Below are 20,755 nucleotides of genomic sequence, written 5' to 3' on the forward strand. Positions count from 1 at the left end.
GACTGTTTGTCCAAGTATTGAAGTTATATGCCTGTTAACAATGGGCTTTTTAAACATTTGGACTTCAATGTCTTCCGGTTCCCTGGAAAGCCTAAAATGGGATGCATAAGTGTTTCTAGTATTTCTAATGTTTCTGCTCCCATGATCCACATAGGATATTAAAAACTGTACATGGAAACAGCAACCACATCATTATGAATATCCAAATCACTTGGCACTTAAAGCAAATTGCTACACCAAACTTTTTTTTAAATCATTTAATACATACAATTAAAAGAAACATTTTGATTAGAATAAATTCCCAGACAATTAAAATGTAAATTTTCCAGTGGAATGTAATCTTTGGATTAGATAACATTAAGGACAAACTTTACATAGAAAATTATTAAAGGGCCACTAAAATGTGATTATGTTTGGTAGAGATGAATACTGATGCAGCCATAATTTTCTTTTTCAGTAAAGCTAGTGCCAGGTCAAGCCCCTCTGCTCAGATCTGCTCTCTGTTGTGTCTGCACCCGGGCTGAGGCAGTGGCAAATACGCACTAGCCTAATAGGTACATGCAAACATAGTAAGATATTCCTGCTATTAATTATGGCCAGTTTTTGGTAGGTAGACCTCACTTCTTCTTAAATTAAGGGCATTAGGAGGAAAGAAAATGGTTGTGACCAGTCTTGTGCAAAGCCAAAACCTGTAATATCTGCAATGGACTCAGGAATTACCCCATTATAGGAACAGTTCAGTGTATAAATAAAAACTGGGTAAATAGACTCTCTCTTCAGCTCTCTAACTCTGAGTTAATCAGCGACTTGATTGGGGGGGGGGGCACATGGGACATAAATGTTCATTACGTTTTCAACTGATCCTCAGCTTGCAGCTCAGATTCAAATGCAACAGTTATGACCTATGTGCCCCCTCAAGACATCCAGTGACTCTAGCTTTTAAAGATTACATTTTTGGCTAACTAACTACATTAGAAACATTTTTTTTTTTTTTTTTTTTTTTAAATTTACCCAGCTTTTATTTTTACACAATTCCTTTAAGAAAATATAAATATAATACATTCAAATATACAGTGACCCTACATCATAATCTGCCTGAATTATATTTTCAAAACAACATACAGGTATATTATCTATTTCTCATAATGTGTGCTATGCCTTTGGGGAAAAAGTCGTACTATACTTGCCTTTTCGTTCTTTGAAAATAAATTAAGTTACCAAATGTGAGAAACTGAACAAAATGTTTGGTGTTTTTTTTAAACCCTAAAAATGAATATGGCTGGAAATTATGTATTTTATATAGTGAGCTTACAACACCAGCCTAAAATTTCAGCATCTCTATAACAGCTATGATCCAGGCCTTCAAATTTGTCTACAAGGGGGTCACCATCTTGGATTTTGTTAGGAGCGTCAATGATTAGGGGTTGTTGTAAATCATAAAGCAGAAAATGAGGATTACCTGTCACAAAAACATATGCCATGTAACGTGAATCTGAATTAGTTACTAGTCAGCCTTCTATCGCTACATTTAAATTCTACATATACATTATGTTTGGAGTTCACCATTTTATACTATATTATGCTGTACAGAGCATGTGCTGTGAATCAGCAAAAATAAATAAGGGAAGCTACTAGTGGCATATTCAGAGACACAAATCTTCACTACTAGAGAGATCCAGAATCTCAAAATATAATGTGCAGCGTTTATAGCCTACTTCTTTGTTAAGTTTTAGTTATCCTTTAACTTCATCCCTCTCTTATTTTTAGCAGTCACCACTTTTGTGTTGGTCCATTAGATGTTTTGAAACAGAAAAGGGTTTGTGACATCTGGAAACCCAGAAAGCTGGAAAATTAACTTGGATTTTTTGGGGGGTAAAGGGGGAGGGGTTGCATGAAACTAACTGCAAATGTGTCCTCTCTCCTAAAGTGGAAGTTAGAGAATGTAATGCGAAGAACAGACTCCTTGATCCTAAATTCTCAGTCTTAGTATGTGGGATTAGTAGGAGGCAGAGCTTCTCTGAACTGGTGTCATTTGTCCAGATAACCCAATACAAAGTTATATCCTGCCAAAAAGTCAACATGCCCCTTTAATATTTTTCAGTATAGTGGCTGTATTAAATCAAATTAAAGGGTCATGTCATTTACATTAATGTATAATTTTTTAATAGAAAAAAACTTTTTTTTTCCAATTGGATTTTAAATGTTTTAATATTTTTTTAAAATGAGTTTACCCTCTCATGTCTCAGTAGCAGCTCACTGTGCCAGATCACTGACTCTCAATCTGTTACAATTTGATACATTAGGTGATACAATGCTAAGGAACAGAAGCCCCAGCTGAGCATAATCCCCCTATCACAAATTATACATTCATTGCTGGCATCTCCCCGATACTGAATTGGCAACGAGCGGAGGGAAAAATGAAACAAATTCATTTTTAAAACCATAGAACCTTTAGAAAAGCAGTAAGAAACAGAAAAGAGAAAACACTTTTAAAATGTCAATACTTGTGGTAAGTTTGATTTGAAAATGATAACCATTAAATGTCAACATTTTCCCACAATGTGTCCCTTTAGAAAATGGGACAAACTTTTGGTGATTTTCCTATGGTTTTAACCAATTTCAACTCCCACCAAAGTTTTCAATTCAAGAAAAAACCCAACTTCATATTTATAACTGGTCAAATGAAAACATTGAACACAAAACTGAACATGAGGCTCTAGGCTGTGCTTTGAAATTAAACTGTACAATGTTCTACCCAATATGGGATGTTCTTTACATGACATTTCATGTATAAGTCTTAAGGTGCACAATAACATGCTGTACAAGTTGTTTTCAGGTGAGATGAGAGAAATGGTTGAAGGAGAATGGGTTAAATTTGTAGCCTGCACCAGAGTAAAACTTGTTCTGAAATTCCACCCTGTTAAAAGAAAAAAATATGTATTACTATACATTTAACAATATAATGCAGTAGCCAGAGAGAGAGAGATATATATATATATATATATATATATATATATATATATATATATATATATATATATATATATATATATATATATATATATATATATATATATATATATATATATATATATATATATATATATATTAATTTGGCATACATGGAATACAACATTAGAGGGAACACATCTTGTTGTATAATCCCAACAGGACCCTGGAAGTTGGGGGGGTTTGTCTACTATACAGCAGACACTGGGCAATAGTTCACCCCTTCTTCATGCCCCACCCCGGTCTGCGAGACGGTAGTTTCGTCTGTTCATTTTAGATACGTTCATTTTCATGACTGAAGCTGCGCAAAAACTAGATTTGCTTACAACTACTGCATTTTGCCAAACAAATGCTATCTCAACTAACTGACATAGACAAAAACAATCCTTTAGAGTTTAGATCCGTTGTGGACACGACAAACGACTGAAAAACCTACGTCCCAAATAGACAGACAAGTCAGGATTAATATTGACATTGATAACCCCAGCACAAACATCACAAGATTGATGACCTTAATTCCAAATGAAGAAGAACATGATATCCTCCAATACCATACCGCACATAATGAAATGGCTACCAGCAAGAAAATGTCCCTTCAAATATTACATCACTCATATCTCACGTCACTAAAAAGATACAATATTCGGACACATGCATCAACCACTAGAGCAGACCTGACACATTGCCTGTGGTCCTGCCCAAACATTCAACAATTTGGGGGGGGGGGGGGGGGGAAGTTGCCAGCTACTGGACAAAACGATCAGGTAAAACAATGAACACTACAGCCATGACCATGACGAATAATAAAAACAATATACCCAATTTTTTTTCGATACATGGCTCACATACATGTCCTCAATACCTCATCCAGTCAGACACTTGACAATATATATTTTCCAACATACACCTGGCATGATACTGAACTTCTTCAGGATAACCCACTTGTCCTTGAGACTGACCAAGCTTTTAATAACTAATTATCCAGAACAAACGTCACAATCTGTTAATCTAAAGCTACACCAATAGAAACATTATCTTATCCCTGAGTATTTTTTGTTTCCTAACTTAACTGAATAGGAGTATCCCTGAATATACTTCACCCTATTCATCTGGTCACAATGTTTACATTTTTCTAATAACTTTTACTTAAAATTATCAATAATTGCAATCAATGTTCGAGGGTCATTAGTGCACATGGCATGGCACATCTGTGAAGGCACCATTAATTATGAACAAGATACAATATATACAGGTTTTGGAGCAACATATGCTGCCATCTAGATGTCTTTTCAGGGAAGGCCTTGCCTGCTTTTGCAAGACAATGCCAAACCACATTCTGCCCATATTAAAACAGTAGCCTCCATAGTAAGAGTCTGTCCAGACCTGTAACCCACTGAAATTATTACCTAAAATTATTTTTAAAATACAAAATATACATGATTATAAATGCGACAAAGGAGGGCCAGAACTGTTGAGCAGCTGAAATCCTATATCTGGCAACAATGAGACAATATTTCACTTTAAAGACTATGGCAATTGGTCTCCTTAGTTCCCAAACAAGTGTTGTTAAAAGAACAGGTGATGCAACACAGTAGGAAACGCGCCACATCAAAAACCTTTTTGAAACATGTTGCTGGCATTAAATTAAAAATAATTGTATATTCTTCAAAAGGCAATGACATTTCTCAGTTTCAGTACTTAATATGTTGTCTTTGTACTATTTGCAATTAAATACAGAGTTAAAATGATTTGCAAACTATCCCATTCTCGCTTCATTTTTATTTCACAGTGTTTCAACTCTTTTGGAAATGGTTTTTTTTTTTTTTACATTATTTTTGCACACATGCACACATTCCCCTACTTTATAACTTAGACGACAAAACAAACTTACCAGTGTAATCGGAGTGCATGCAGAAAGGCAGATAAGCCCTCCATGACTAGAAGAATAGCCACTGTTAGGATACCAAACACTGCAAAGAGTGGTACCAAGACAAAGACCCCAACATTGAGTTCTACTTTGAGACCCTTTCTGATGATCATTCCCCAGAGGACCTCTGAGAGCTCTGGAAAGTAATTATAAAAGTAAAGTAAGGATCTGTGGCATTCTGATTATGTGGATACAAAATAATTAGAATACAATAAAACTGCAATTACATTAATGTCAAATACATAGTTAACTTATAGCTGTATTTATTTGTTTTCATAGATGCCTAAAAGGTTGATAGATTATCCTGTAAATCCTCCTCTACATGTGGTTTATTTCAAAAGATATTGTGTACAACTTGTTCTATAAAATATCTTGCTACATGTACAGCTTTAACCACCCAAAATGAAAAAAAAAAAAAAAGTTTAAATGGGCATAAATACAGTGGCATAAAACTAATGAGGAAGCAGACCCTGCGGATGTGGGGGCGGCAAACAGGGTGGCCTGGACCACGGGTTCTGCTTACTCTAAAGCCACTCTACTGAAAAATTGTGGCTGGAAATTTTGCATATGCAGGTTACTGCAGTTTTTTGTACTGGGGGCCCTCGATCTGTATATTAGATATAGTGTGGTTGCAAAATACGCATATCCTAAGCATTCTGGCCCATATAAGACTGAACCAATCATCAATGATCAGACATTAATCAGGTATTTGTAGACATGCGGGAAAGAACCACTCAATTAGCTGATGGTCCTCACCGAACAGGATTTTTTTAATGGAATATCTGCTCAGTTTTCAGACAGATATTAGGATGGCAGTATGGCCCATATATGGGCAGCTGCTTTTCAATATCACAAAGATTTTGTAGAAATCACCACATTTCTCAAATATAAACGGGTTGTAGATTTTTCAAGACATGTGAATGCTAATCATCGCATCAGACTGAACTAATCTCTGTCGCGTAAAATAACAGAAGTGCATGCACAAGGTGCAAAAAATGTACAGGTCACTGGTTCTGGTTTTGTTTTTTTTTTACCCACAACTCCTGGATGCCTGGAAGTACCACCTCCTCAAGGCAAGTTTTAATTCCAGAGCTCCTTTGCATCCGTAAGGCCAAGAATTTGCATCTTGCATGCAATTCAACAAACGAGGGTGAACATGCATATGAATGCATGATGCAATTATATAGAATTAGAAGTACATTTTTGAATGTGAAATTAAAGTACACAATTTTGAACTGCAACTTGCAATTGTAAATTGCCTCAATGACTTACTGTTATGGGCAAAGATAAAATAATTCCTGAGAAAATTTAAGAGGTTGAGACTTACGGGCATGAGCTAAACTGAGAGCCCACAGACGAAGATATGAAGCAGTATTTGAGATGCATCCCAGGCAATATTCAATGGTGTGGATGGCCTGGCCCATGAAAACGTCCGCAAAATCAAACTATTAAAAAAAAAAAAAAAATGCATTAAAAACAGGAGATATGAAATAGTTCTGTAATTGATAAATAAAAGTCATTTATTGCAACAACCTACAAATGAAAATATATGAATGTATTACCCTGTGTACCCTCAAGGTGCATAGGTTAACAATCACACTTAATAAAATATAGTATGACCAGAAGAGCCTAGCCTCAAATTCCTACTTAAAACTTGAAAACCAAGTGGGATGAACTGAAAGTGTTTATCTAAAAGTCACTTGCCACTAAATAGAAGGAAATGTGTTCCCCGTAGCATATATGAAAAATCAGAGACAATGGGAATTTAACAAAGCAGCCCCAGAACAGCAGGGAGGGCATTGTATGTGAACTGACCATTACTTCAGTACTGAATGTAGAACCTTCAGGCAAGGGATGCTTCAGCTGAAGAGAACGTATCAATTCTATAGAATTTAGTGAACGTTTGCACAGAGAACCAGGTAGCCGCTCTACAGATCTGGTCCATTGAGGCATAGTTGTGCCACACCCAGGAAGGTGGGCCTGGACTCCTTCAGGTGGAGTCTTTCCTTTGGATAGGTAGGCCTGACAAATAGTCTCTCTGATCCATCTTGCAATGGAAGCTTTTGAAACGGCAGACAAACAAATGTTGGTGCAGGGCATTCTGGTAGGCCACATATATATCAGACCAAAAATTTATAGATAAAAATAGAAAAACCTTTATTCATACAATTATCTTTAGCCGAACGCATTTTGTTTCACTAAGAAACTTAATCGTATACTTTTGAAGCGGCCTGACCCCGCCGGGGACCAGCTGGATTTGCCACACAATCTTCTGTAGGATTGCCACACTCAGCGGTAGGATCTCGATGATATAGACTTGCGGGACTTTAGCATTGATGGAATAACTTCTTCTGCTATCCCTTGTTTCAGTCACCCCATCGAAGCAAACAGACCTGGGTTGTGATGGACAATGGGCTGCTGCAGTTGTGCCACTGACATTTCCTGAAGATCGTAAAACCAAGTTCTTCTAGGCCAGTATGGGGCCACCACTATCACTGTGATGTTGTATTGTCTGATCTTTTTGAGGACCCTTGGAAGCATGGGGAATGAAGGAAATATGTAGGCCAGGCTGAACTGCCAGTGATGTGTCATGGCCTTCATCCCTTGCGCCAACACCTCTCGGTAACGATGCGAAGAATCGAGGGACCTTTGTGTTGTCTCTTGATGCCATTAGATCGATCTGTGGCTGTCCCCATTGATTTACTACCTCCGAGAATGCGTCTGGATGAAGTTCCCATTCACCCGGATCGAGGCGATTTCTGCCTAGGTGATCTGCCTCGGTGTTTAACACTCTCGGGGTACAAGTGTACCGGGCCTGAAAGGGGGCCTGGAAGTGCTGAACTTTTGAAAGAGCCGGGCCCCCCTTGACAGCGCCGAAGCTGTACCGCTTCCTTCCGAAGTCCTGAATGTGGAAGTGCTGAAAAGCCGAAGTCTCTAATGCGGAGGTGCCGAAAAGACCCGCAGCCACGAAAATGGCCGAAGCTGAAGTCCTGAAGTGGCGGAAAGTCTGAAGTCACGAAAGGAGGCAAAGTTGAATTCCTGAAGCCAATTCCTCTGAACACAAATGTGTGTTTTTTTATCTCCTGGCCACCAATGTATTATTTTAATACTCTATAGGCTCCTGCCACCAATGTTTTTTTTAAAAAAAAATATATACTTTGGGGCCCCAATTTTTTTTTTTAACTTGTAAGGGGGGCCCTGGCACCAATGTTTTTTTAAACAAAATATTCTTTGGGGCCCAATTTTTCTTAACTTGTAAGGGGGCCCTGGCGCCAATGTTTTTTTAAAAAAAATATTCTTTGGGGCCTCGGTGGAAATCACATTCCAATTCAGTGTTGCCCAGGAATGACCATTGGACAGATTGGTCGGGAGGGCTACTCTTGTTGACTGGGATAGGTTGAGATTGCGAGTCAGGGCTTCCCGCTTCCATGAAGCTAGAATGTTCACTTGCAGAGGTTGTAAGTGAATTGTGCAAACGGAATTGCGTGTATGGAGGAAACCATGCTGGTGATGCACTCTAGAAAAGCACTTGCTTTGCTGGGTTCTGAGGGTACCCTGGACATGATGAACCTTCTGGGGGGAGTGGCTAAAAAGTCTAGGTGATATCCCTCGGATATTATCTTGTGTACCCATGCATCTGTGGTTGTTCCACACCTCCCAAAATCGAAGTAACTTGCCCACAATGCGCTTCCCAGACTCCAGAGGGGGTGACCGTCAGGCTGACGTAGACTTGTCTACCGAGGGCTTGTTATTGGGCCTGTTGGACTTCCAATACATGCGATTGTTATCATTCGTTTTGGCCCGAAAGTGTGCGCACCGTGGTGAGTTGTTTCTTCATGTGTAACGCCCGCTTGAGCCACGAAAACATTTTCTTTGTCTGGCGGACATAGTAACGCTACTCTTAGCCTGTGGGAGATACTTGCTTTTTCCGTCCTGTGGCCTGAGAAATAATTTTTTTAGAGCTCTTCAACGAAGCCACACTGACCTTTGAATGGAAGTGATGTTAAAGACTTCTTGGAGCTAATGTCTGCTGACCAATTTCTAAACCACAGAGTTCTGCGTGCCGCAATGGAAAGTGCTGAAGTACAAGCAGTGATCTGCGATGTATCTAATGTGGCACTGCACAGATAAGCCGATGCCTCTGCCATCGCCTGTGCTGATGATAAGAGATCGGCTCTTGGTACTCCCTCTTGGACGTCCTTGAGAAGGGCCTCAGACCAAGCTTGGACTGCTCTGGCCACCCAAGCTGAGGCTAGACATGGTCGCAGGGCTGACCCAGACGAAGAGTAAATAGATCTTAGGAATCCCTCCAATCTTCTGCCGCATCCGTGACTGGCAGGGTAGTGGACTTGGACAGCCTTGAGACCGGCACGTCTACTGCTAGGGGGGTTTGACCATTTGTCCACCAACTCCTTAGGAAATGGATAGGACTTGGAGAATTTCCTGGTAGTTTGGAATTTTTCGTTCTGGCGAGCTCCACTCTTCCTGTATTAAGTTGAGGAGGTGCTCATGAGAGGGAAACAGATCTCTGACTTTCTCTTGAACAGGCCCGTGTCCTCCTGCGACTCAGGTGTTTGAAAGATATTTAGCACTTCAAGAACACCCTAAATAATACCCTTTACGTCATGCTGGGTATCCCAGTCTCTGCGCTCTTCTAAATTGCTTTCCTCCTCACCTGATGACGTGTCAGATGGAGGTAGGTAGCCCTCCGAATGAGATGAGGCTAGTTCGGCTGATGATCCCTCGGATAGGGCGTGGGCAGAGGTGTCAACTTTAGAGTCATCTGCCCGCTTTAGCTTGCTGCTTGTTTTGTGGTCAAGCCTGGCCAACACCCTTCCTAATTTGTCAGCAATAGTGGGAAGACCTTGCAGGGAAGCCAGGGACTGAGTTAATTGAATTGCCCACAGGGGTGCTGGGATGTCAGTAACTGTGGAGGGCACCTGTTCCTGGGAAGTCCCCTGTTTGTGCTGCTGCTGCTGCTAGGCTTGGGGTAGCACCTGAAGTGAGTGCAACCCCCTGCCCCACTGAGCAAGATCTGCAAAGTGGCTCCCCCTGTCCACCGGGCAGATTAATTTGGCATTTAGTGCAAGCAAAGTATGTAACCTGCGTTGTTTTGGCAGACCCCCCACCCTGGTGAATAACCCCACTGGTCAACCTTCTGTCATAGGTTGTAGAAGTATAGAGTGTGGGTGCCGGTTGCTGGGAGCTTTTGGCCAGTGAAGCCACTTGAATCTGCTTCTATGTAGAGCTGAAGTAGTCCTGTGTGCCGTTCGTTGTGCCAAAATGGCCCCTGGAACATGGAAGTAGTGTGGCACTGCAGCATGTGAAGATGGTGCCTACCTCCTCTCGCGAAACATTTCTGAGCGCGGAATGCGCTGAGGAGCAGAGGGAACCCGCTAGTGCTTATTCAGCGTTCCACTTGGGATGGGGAGACACCAGGAGAGAGACCTGGTAAAGCTTAGGAAGGAGCTCTGTTGGGTGAGGGGACCAACCAGACGAGAAGCTATCCGTGGGAGAGAGGGTCTGTAGTGAAGGCACAGAGAGGGAAGGGCTGCCAAGTCAGATGCGTGAGGTGAGCTAGTATGCTTAATAGCACTCACCTTGTGCCCATACTGGCCAGACCATCAGCATAGCAGGAACGCATCTGGGTGATCCTTATAGCCTAACGGGCTAGAAAGTGATCCCGATGGACTACTTCGAGTAGGGGGCTAAGTGGTAGCAGGTATTCCTGCTCCTAGTAATACCCCAGTTCTCAGCTGTGGGATGACCAGAAAACATTGCTGGACCTCCAACCTCCTGATAGCAGGAAACTTAAAAAAAAGATTTGTGGAAGGATTGAGTGTGGGTTTAAGCCAGCTAGGCATGCCCTACTAATTTAGTAGTAAGTGTCCTGCCTCCTGGAGGGTGGGGCTTAAAGGAGAATTCAACCCCTTATTAAAAATAAAAAAAACATTTCATACTTATACAGTGATATCAAGATTGTTGAAAGTGGTCTTCCCCCTGTTTACAGACAGAATAACCTAGAGAAATGCTGTCCAACTAGCAGCCCAAGGATCTACCTTCTGGGGCCCCATATTAGAGTTTGGATGCTGTGACTGCTTACCTTGTGTAATGGCCCCTGCAATGTTTATACTTCAGATTCAGACTGTAAAGGTGGCCATACACCAGCTGATTTAAGATGCCAAATTTGTTCCTTCAGTCCAAAGCTTATCTGCCCATGTATGGGCCACTCTGACTAGCCTACCTGACCAATATCTGGTCAAAAATCAGGCAGATATCGGTCGGTCAGGTAAAAATCCTGTCGAGTGAGGACCTAATTTACTCATTAAGGTCTTCTCTCCGATGGCATGTAGTTCTGTTGTTGTGATCCAGTCGTTGGATCCTAGGGCCCGATGATCAGATCAGCCGATATCACCCACATCAAGTTCACCAAATGAGCAGTGCTTTTTATGTATGGCCATATTAGACCCATGTATTGTAAGAGCGGCACAGTGCAGGTTCATTTTAGAGTGGTCATGATCGGCTTGCGTGGTCCTGAAAGGTTTCCCTGTCTCGTGTTCTATGTTGCCTGTTCATGCCCTGCTCTGCCTCGGTGTGCCATACTCTTCCGGCACTATATGGCCTGCGGGAGCTGAGCCTAATGAGGATTTGTTCTGGGGGTTTGTTAGCATTTGCAAATAGTTGTAAGGGGGGGGGGGGAATCTCTATAAGGTGTTTCATGAGGTGTTGGGGGTTGCTGTGCTATCCATAGGGGAGTAGGTGCAATATTGATTCAAGTGTATGTCTTAATATGACTTAATAAACTCTTTTCCCCATTTGAGCAAAAACCATTTGGTTTTTTGGTGTGCTTAAAAACGATTGCGATAACATTCGAATGGTTTAAAGTGTGAGGTTTTAATACTGGCAGTGGGTAACACTGGTTTTCATTATCGGCCCTCCACCACATAGGACAGATTCCAGCCCTCAGTAGCACAGATGTTGGGCAGCACTGACTTAGACAAATAGTTCTAACTAAATTTACCTTCTCCTTATCACTTTCCCTCTGAACTTCATGGCTGCTGTGGATTTCTCCTTCTTCCAGATCATGTGATCTCACTAGAGAAAGCTCCTCCTCACTCCCTCGACGTACTAAGGTATAACCTTTCTGTAGGTCACAAAACAAAATGAGCATGTAGTTAGGAAGAATTCCATTTGAAATAGATAAATAGCAACAAAAAAACTGGCAGTCTGTCGGTCACCCCATGCTGTCATTAAGGGATAGTAACATTAAGAGCAAGATCAAAGACCACAAAAATAAGAGACATTTGCAAACTTTGCGGTTAGTGGTACTGAAAAAGAACATATTTCAGCTTTCATAAATAATGAGATAAAAATGTTTATTATATTTTACTTTGTGATACTGAATGGCTCTCTGTACATTACTTATGTGGGAATTTGACATTCTGAACATAAATGCCAAACCAAAGTGTTTAAATTTCCTTGTTTTGGGTGTAGATTTATACATTAAAGGGGTTCTTCACTAAATAAATACTTTTTTCAATTCAGTTGTTTTCATTATTTATTTTTTAAAGTTTTGTTCCAAAATCTAAGTTACAAGTTGAATGTTCCTGTCTCTGGTGTTTCAGTCTGGCAGCTCAGGAATTCAGGTGCAGATTCTGAATGGTTACAATTTTGCAACATTTAGGGGGCCCATTCACTAAGCTCGAGTGAAGGAATAGAGGAAAATAGAGGAAAAAAATTTGATTTTCGAATGGTTTTTTTGGCTACTTCGACTACGGCCTTCAAATCGAACGATTAGAACTAAAAATCGTTTGAATATTCGACCATTCGATAATCGAAGTACTGTCTCTTTAAAAATTTCTTCGACCCCGTAGTTCGCCACCTAAAACCTACCGAGACCAATGATAGCCTATGGGGAAGGTCCTCGATTATTCCAATTGGTTTTCATTTTCTATTATTTGTGGTGTTATTTGCTTTTTATTTCACAGCTCTCTAGATTGCTATTTAAGTAAGGTAATCAAGGCAAATCATTAAAATACTATAAAAAAAAACAACTAATGAAGACCAATTGAAAAGTTGTTTAGAACAGGCCATTCTATAACATGCTAAAAGTTAACTGAAAATTGACCGACCCCTTTAAGGAATACTTACACCTTTAAGAGAACTTTTAGTATGTTAAAGAATGTACTATTCTTAGCCATTTTTCAGTTGTTCTTCCTTTTTTACATTTTTTTTTCCTTTTTTAGGGTTTCAGTATTATTTGCCTTCCTATTACAGCCTTCAAAACGGGGGGGTGACTGACCCCAGCAGCCAAAAATCTATTGCTCAGTGGTGAGGCTCTGTGTTACTTTATATAACCTTCATAATCTTTCTATTCAGTCCCTCTTCTATTCACCTTCTAGTCTCTCATTCAAGCCAGCGGATAGGGAAAACTGGTTCATAGCAACAGATATCTGCTGAAATGCCACACTGCAGATTTGCTTAACAAAAAGCTAAATATTTATAAACCTGTAAAACATAAAAAATGAAGACCAATTGCAAATTGCCTCCGCTTATTAATTACTGTATGCGTCTTGCAAAAGATAAACTACCTCTTTAACCAACAAATTCTTCACCTGAATCAGCATTAAGTATAAATGCATGTATATGAAACATTTTCATGTACAAGGAAGACAAGTGCAGTACATACTCTGTAGTTTCCAAAGGTCTGTCCACCATGATGTTGCCAGTAGAGATAGAGTGGTTTCCCAAACAGAAGTACAGGCACACAAAGAGTGACCACAACCACGAGGAATACTTGGATCCCAAACTAAGGGTGGAAAAAAGGGTTAAGAAAGAGCCTTACAAAATACAAACGTGTTTTCCTGTATTCACAGATTCGAGAATGGCTGATTTCTGCAAAAAGTGCCTTTAAAGCTAATGGCACACAGGTGCTTTGACCACAACTGCAAAGGTGGAGAACTCGCATCTGCCTGTCACCACTTCTGACAGCACTGACTGTAAAGCGCTCTACTGAATGCACAGGAATTGGTCATCTAACACAGCACTTTTCATTCACTGCAATAGGAAATTAGGACAGTAAGACAATAAATTGAATATAATTCCTGGAAAAACAAATAAAGCCATAATAGCAACGTGAAATCTATTCTTTAAAACAATTGTAATATATATCCATTCCAGTTTTAAGTAGTGGGTTATGTCTCTCCTTCCTCACTTTGGACATGCTTTTAGTGATGGGAGACAAAACCATACTTCAAGTCTAATTGCACACTAGACTTTGCTACATCTGTATGCAGAACACCCCTGTCCACCTGTCACCATTTGGAGTACAGTAGAACCCCCATTTTACATTTTTCAGGCAAAAATTATGTAAAATCAGGGAAAATGTAAAATCTGGGAAATGTGTTATAAGTAACTTTTTCTTCAAGCACTGAAAGGATATAAGTGCCAGAGTCTGTTTTACTTTGAGATACAATGTTTACTGTGTTAATAACAAGGGTTAAGCATTGCAGCATTCATTTTACAATATAGGGGCATGTGCAAGGCCTCTCTGTCAGTCACATACACCACCTAAAAAATCTGGGAAAACATTACTTAAAATCAAGGAAATGCACCCATTGACATGCATTATAAATTGGTGGGACCACAAATAAAAAATGTAAAATACGGGGAAACTTAAAATCAGAGTACTTAAAGGGATACTGTCATGGGAAAAAAAAATATCAGTTAATAGTGCTGCTCCAGCAGAATTCTGCACCGAAATCCGTTTCTCAAAAGAGCAAACAGGTTTTTTTTATGTCATTTTGAAATCTGACATGGGGCTAGGCATATTGTCAGTTTCCCAGCTGCCCCAAGTCATGTGACTTGTGCTCTGATAAACTTCAGTCACTCTTTACTGTTATACTGCAAGTTGGAGTGATATCATCCCCCTTCCTTTCCCCCCAAGCAGCCTAACAGAACAATGGGAAGGTAACCAGTTAGCAACTCCCTAACACAAGATAACAGCTGCCTGATAGATCTAAGAACAGCACACAATAGTAAAATCCAGGTCCCACTGCGACACATTCAGTCACATTGAGTAGGAGAAACAACAGCCTGCCTGAAAGGAGTTCCATCCTAAAGTGCTGGCTCTTTCTGAAAGCACATGACCAGGCAAAATGACCTGAGATGGCTGCCTACACAGTACACACCAATATTAGAACTTAGAAAATACACTTACTGGTTTATGAATTACATTTTATATTGTAGAGTGAATTATTTGCAGTGTAAACAGTGTAATTTAGAAAAATTATGACAGAATTCCTTTAAAAATCGAGGTTTCACTGTATTTCTGCACAGAGACTTGCCTGTCATCATTCTGCATACTGTACATCAGACATTGGGGTTGTTGTTTAACATTGAAAGAGGTGACCGGCGCTATGGTTCCATGCAGTTTTAATGAGACATAATTAGCATACATTCCGTGGCAGAAAAGATTTCCGAGGAATGATTGGGGAATAAACAGTAAAACATTATTGATTGCTTGCTACTGACTCCAAGGTACAATTAATAACCAGTGTTCGTAAATCAACATCTCTATTTTGTAACGTCTCTAAATTTAATTCTGCACTATGCAATATTGCTCAAATTTTAACCGAAACCACTTTATGATCTCTAAAAAAAACTGACCTGTGCATTGAAGAAAAAGGGATTATTCTCAGTATTAGAAAACATGAACATGTTTATAAAGTGAAGGAGGATACTGGGAGCTTTCCTGGAGTCTACTGCCGAATATACCAGCCACTTGTACAAAATCATGAAGACGAGGTAGCCAAAGATGCAAATCATAAAGAGAAGCTCAGGAATGAAGACCAGAAAAATACAGAACCTCTTCTTGAAATGCCTAATAGCAAAGAGAAAAATAGAAAACATAAATGAGATGGTATCCATATTTACCACAGAAGGTGTTTTTTAGCATAATGCAACATAATTAAAATTAATGGATTAACTGGTTTTCAACAATGGATGAATTAATTACAAAATCATCATCTTGAGTTTTAATTATTAATGCAGATTATTCCTTCCTGATGAATTTTTGATAAAAATGTTTTTTTCCACAGAAACATTTATGGGAGGGGGGTGGGGCTAAGGCATCAATCAAAAGCAACATGTTTCAGAGATGTCAATTGTGTATTGTGGAGGACCACGGCTCAGTAGTGCGTTGTCAATAACGGTGGCCTATTTAGTGTTGGGTGTGGCCTATTGGAAGTACACTTCTCACAGCACTTAAGAATTCTAAGCAACTTTTCAATTAGATTACATTATTTAATTTTTTATCGTTTTTTAATTATTTGCTTTCTTCTTCTGATTTTTCATGCTTTCAAATGGGGGTCACTGAAAACAAATGCTTTGTAAGCCTACACATTTATTGTTACAGCTACTTTTTCTCATCTTTCTATTCAGGCCCTCTCCTATTCATATTCCAGTCTCTTTTTCATCAATGCACGGTTGCTAGGGTAATTTGGAGACTAGCAACCAGATTGTTAAAATTGCAAACTGGAGAGCTGCTGAATAAAAAGCTAAATAACTCAAAACCACAAATAATAAAAAATGAAAACCAATTACAAATTGTCTCAGAATAGCACTCTCTACACATCATACTAAAAGAAGATGAACAACAGCTTAAATGCTCACAGCTAATGCACACAACTTACTTTGATGGGGAAATTGTAATACAGGGGTGATATAATTTAATGACAGGAGTGGAGGGTGGAGAGAGGTCCTAAACTGAAAGGACAGGTATGATGTTTTTCTAGACTAAGCCTGTATACAAGTGTTAATGCCAGGCACGCAGAGGTGCTGTTTAAGTGGAGAATATAAATCAAGAGAATGCATTGAACTTATACATAACACAATAATAAATTATTTTATTTGGAAATAAAGTTTCAAGAATAGTTCTGTAATTCACAAGTAGCCCAGGTTCAATACCCATTATCAGGTACTTGGGAACTCCTCTAAATTTTTCTCAAAATGCAGCAGCCATAGGTAGTCATGTCCCCCACTTACTGTACAATAATGCATACACATATCCAAACAGAATCACAATGTCTCTCGTATACACAATCACACACAGAAACTAGGCATACACTGAATCCACTATTTGGGATTCAGCCTAATCCCGAATCCTTTGTGAAAGATTTGGCCGAATACCGAACTAAATCCTAACGCAAAAGTGGGGGGAAAACGTTTTACTTGTATATGCAAATTAGGATTTGTTTCGGCAAGGCACAAGGATTCTGCCGAATCCTGCTGAAAAAGACCGAATCCTGGCCAAATACTGAACCGAATGCTGGATTCGGTGCATCCATAACAGAAACAGATTTAGGCTCTCATTCAAACTTGTTCTTGCCCTGTTGGTGGGTTAAGCAAGTGCCCCACTTGCCCCCTTCTGTGGTTGCCTATAATTGAAGTCTGCTATAATGACAACACAATTATTTTTAACACTCTTTAAACACAATCTTTCTCTAGTGCTGTATAACCTTTTTACGGAATTTCTCTCATATTTTCCACTTTTGGTAAAAAGTTAGGGAGTATCTCTCATGTGTGATGTTAGTCCCTCCTGTCCTCAGAGAAACCACTCTAGTGGCTGGGAGTAAGGCTAAGGGCACACAGGGTATATGGTCCGCTTATTTCCACCTGTTTTTTGTACACAGACAGAGGGAAGCAGATCTGGTCCCGTGTGCAGCTCCTCTGACAGCCACAGCATCGGCCTAAATGTAGCTAGACAGAGAGGATATCAGTCCTTTTTCCGGCCCAATAACCACTTCATGTAGGTGCGCCCAGGCCGACGCATTGAATGTCAGTGGAGCTACACACACAGGAGTGGTTCCTCTTCTCTCAGTCTGTGAAAAAAATATAGCAAGAGAGAAGCTGACAGTATGCCCTGTGTACCGTCAGCCTAAGAGGATAAGTAAGCTGTTTTTATAGATTTCAAAGAGTCTTGCAGCAGAGATAATAAAATGATGGAACCCTCTGGGAAATTATCTCCAATACAGGCTTAATATATTGCAGGTTATACAGTAAGCTTTGAATTAAGAGAATTGCCATCTCCCATAGATTCCATTTTAATCAAATAATTCAAATTGTTAAAAATTATTTCCTTTTTCTCTGTAATAATAAAACAGTATGTTGTAAGATATGAGTAATCATTACTAGAGGCAAAACAATTCTATTGGGTTTATTTAAGGTTTAAATGATTTTTTTGTAGACTTTAAGTATGGTGATCCAAATTATGGAAAGATCCCTTATCCGGAAAACCCCAGGGCCCAAGCTTTCTGGATAACCGGTGCCATACCCTTATAGCAATGAAAGTTTCTTAACATAGGCATATCTGATAGTTAGATTGTCATAAGATCTATACTTACATATAGTTATAGGCACTCAGAACAACTCCAAAGGTCATATGAATAATTCCAAGGATAACCGACATCTTCATTTTGAAGGAGTTTAGGAAGGAGAGGCGATTGGTTGCTAAATTCCAAATCTATATACACGAAGATAGATGGGTATTAAATTGGCAAACGGGTTATTTACTTTTCTGGGTTTATAATATGGATATGGTTGGTTCATATGCAAAAGCAATACAGTGATTTATTAACATCTAATTTTTTTGTTAAAACCTATGCAAACTTAAAAATGAAACTTCAATAATAAAAAGAAAACCTTTATATTTTTAGCTTAAAGCTGGCCATAGACGTGTAGATTTACCTTCATATCGGACGACCGATCGTTCGGTGCCATCTCCCGCCCTGCCACTAACCATTCAGATCAAGTAAAGTAGTAAAGAACAGATCAGAAAATGTTCTGCCCCTGACAGATATGAAAGTTACCATATGTCCGACAAAAGCTGGTGACAGTCTTCCACTAATATCGTCAGATCGGCAATACATGCTGAGATATTATCGGTAGCCGACAGAAATTTTCTAAATCGCCTGAACAACCGATCGCCATGGCACGAAAAATGTCAGTACACTCTACACGCGGCCCGAAAATCAAATCTTTGCGTCTAGGGTCAGCTTTAGTCAGAACATTTTATAGGGGGGGGCTATCTGACCTGATTACCACATGCAGACCTCTATGGGATTTTTTTTCATGTGGCAACACGTTGGCTCGATGCAGTAGCTCAACTATAAAATTTACAAGCAGCAATGGTTTAGCCACAACAACGCTGTAGAATGTTAACCCTTGTTTATGTACCGTATATACTCGTGTATAAGCCGACCCATGTATAAGCCGAGGTACCTAATTTACCTAAGAAAACTGGAAAAATGTATTGACTCCTGTATAAGCCTAGGGGCCCCATGTCAGATTTCAAAATGTGAATGTGTAAATGTGTAATCATGTTTTATGGCATAGAAATCTATCTAAAACGATTTAAAAGAGTCAGAACTATTAGCTGGACAATTGCCACTTGTTTTCCCTGTGACCTACCACCTGTCATGGCTGCTCAGAAGATCAATGAGGTGCTGCACCTAGGAAAGCAGAAAAAAGGTACCGTACCGTACGCTCCTTCCGCGGCCCCAACACACCTCCCTCTCCCATAGCGCAGGACTGTCTGTGCCTCTCCCATAGCGCAGGACTGTCTGTGCAGGTCCAGTGCAGGTCCAGGAGCAGATACGCTCCTTCCATCAGTTCCATGCTGATCCATAAACATTTTCTGATGTTGAGTTTTTCATTAAGCTATTAAAGAATGGATGGCCCGACACCATGCAACGCACAACTGACACAATGCAGAATCTTCTGCAGCCTTAACAAGAGTGACTGTATTGCTGATGTCACAGGCTCCATTCATTACCTTGTAAACTCTAACACTGTAACGATCGCCATTCATTCATTTTGAGAGTGAACGCCGGCAGGGAAGGACGCGCCGCCCGGAGCTCCTGGACCTGCTCCGGGCGGCGATCACACAGACAGTCCTGCGCTATGGGAGAGGGAGGTGTGTTGGGGCCGCGGAAGGAGCGTATCTGCGGCCGGTGAGGGATTGGCTACGGTATGACCCGCGTATAAGCCGAGGTCGAGTTTTTCAGCACATTTTGGGTGCTGAAAAACTCGGCTTATACGTGAGTATATACGGTATTTCAGTACTCACTGGATCAATGCCAAAGGGATAAACTCCTGTGAACACTCCTGTTACATTGGGATCCAGCATTAGCATCTTATTGGATAAATCCTCCTTCCTGGCAAAGGAATAAAGTTTTACTTTATCTTACAGGTAAACAAATATGCAAACATGAATCTGCAGTCTAGTAATCTACACTGTGACTGAATACCAAATCATGTAGGGGGTTATTAATCTCATTATTCCTATTAAAAAAGTCCGAACAACTCCGAATTGCAGATTGGACCTTATTTATCATACAAAAAGCTTGCTAAAATCGATCGGGAAAAAGATCTAAAAAAAATAAATAAATCAGACTTTTGGAGATGGCAGATTTTCGGATTCTGACTTTTTTCAGTCTTGGACGGAGTATAATACATTAAAAAAAAAAATAGCATTCAGGTCCCTTGAGGGCCAAGGCTTTTTAGATTGAAACCTTAGTGTGGAAGGGAAGATCTGAATGAACCAATGCACCGAATATTTAAGGTGTAACAAACATTACATTGGTCAAATAGAGAAACATGAATATCCTGGTGTTTAATAACTATAGGTAATTCCCGTGTTACAGGGCTTGTTCAACTTTGAGTTAACGTTTAGTATGATGTAGAGAGTGAAATTCTGAGACAATTTGCAATTGGTTTTCATTTTTTATTATTTGAGGATAATTTACCCTAGCAACCATG

The 20,755-nt window shown here is 39.8% G+C and overlaps 1 protein-coding gene across 3 annotated transcripts in view; it reads right to left on the minus strand.

Moving 5' to 3' along the window:
* Nucleotides 1–909: 909 nt before the first annotated feature.
* Nucleotides 910–20,755, minus strand: part of atp6v0a2.L (ATPase H+ transporting V0 subunit a2 L homeolog) — a 42,925-nt gene continuing 23,079 nt past the window's right edge. For all 3 annotated transcript variants that reach the window (XM_018262740.2, XM_018262723.2, XM_018262731.2), the window contains exons 14-21: nucleotides 20,064–20,151; nucleotides 18,340–18,458; nucleotides 15,605–15,818; nucleotides 13,626–13,745; nucleotides 11,958–12,080; nucleotides 6,264–6,381; nucleotides 4,901–5,072; nucleotides 910–2,917 (exon numbers count right to left, since the gene is read on the minus strand). In XM_018262740.2, coding sequence (XP_018118229.1) covers nucleotides 2,833–2,917; nucleotides 4,901–5,072; nucleotides 6,264–6,381; nucleotides 11,958–12,080; nucleotides 13,626–13,745; nucleotides 15,605–15,818; nucleotides 18,340–18,458; nucleotides 20,064–20,151 — 1,039 coding nt within the window. In that variant the 3' untranslated portion in view covers nucleotides 910–2,832. The remainder of the gene's footprint in view (nucleotides 2,918–4,900; nucleotides 5,073–6,263; nucleotides 6,382–11,957; nucleotides 12,081–13,625; nucleotides 13,746–15,604; nucleotides 15,819–18,339; nucleotides 18,459–20,063; nucleotides 20,152–20,755) is intronic.

This window comes from Xenopus laevis, chromosome 1L (genome assembly GCF_017654675.1).
Source record: "Xenopus laevis strain J_2021 chromosome 1L, Xenopus_laevis_v10.1, whole genome shotgun sequence".
In the NCBI taxonomy this organism is placed as follows: Eukaryota; Metazoa; Chordata; class Amphibia; order Anura; family Pipidae; genus Xenopus; species Xenopus laevis.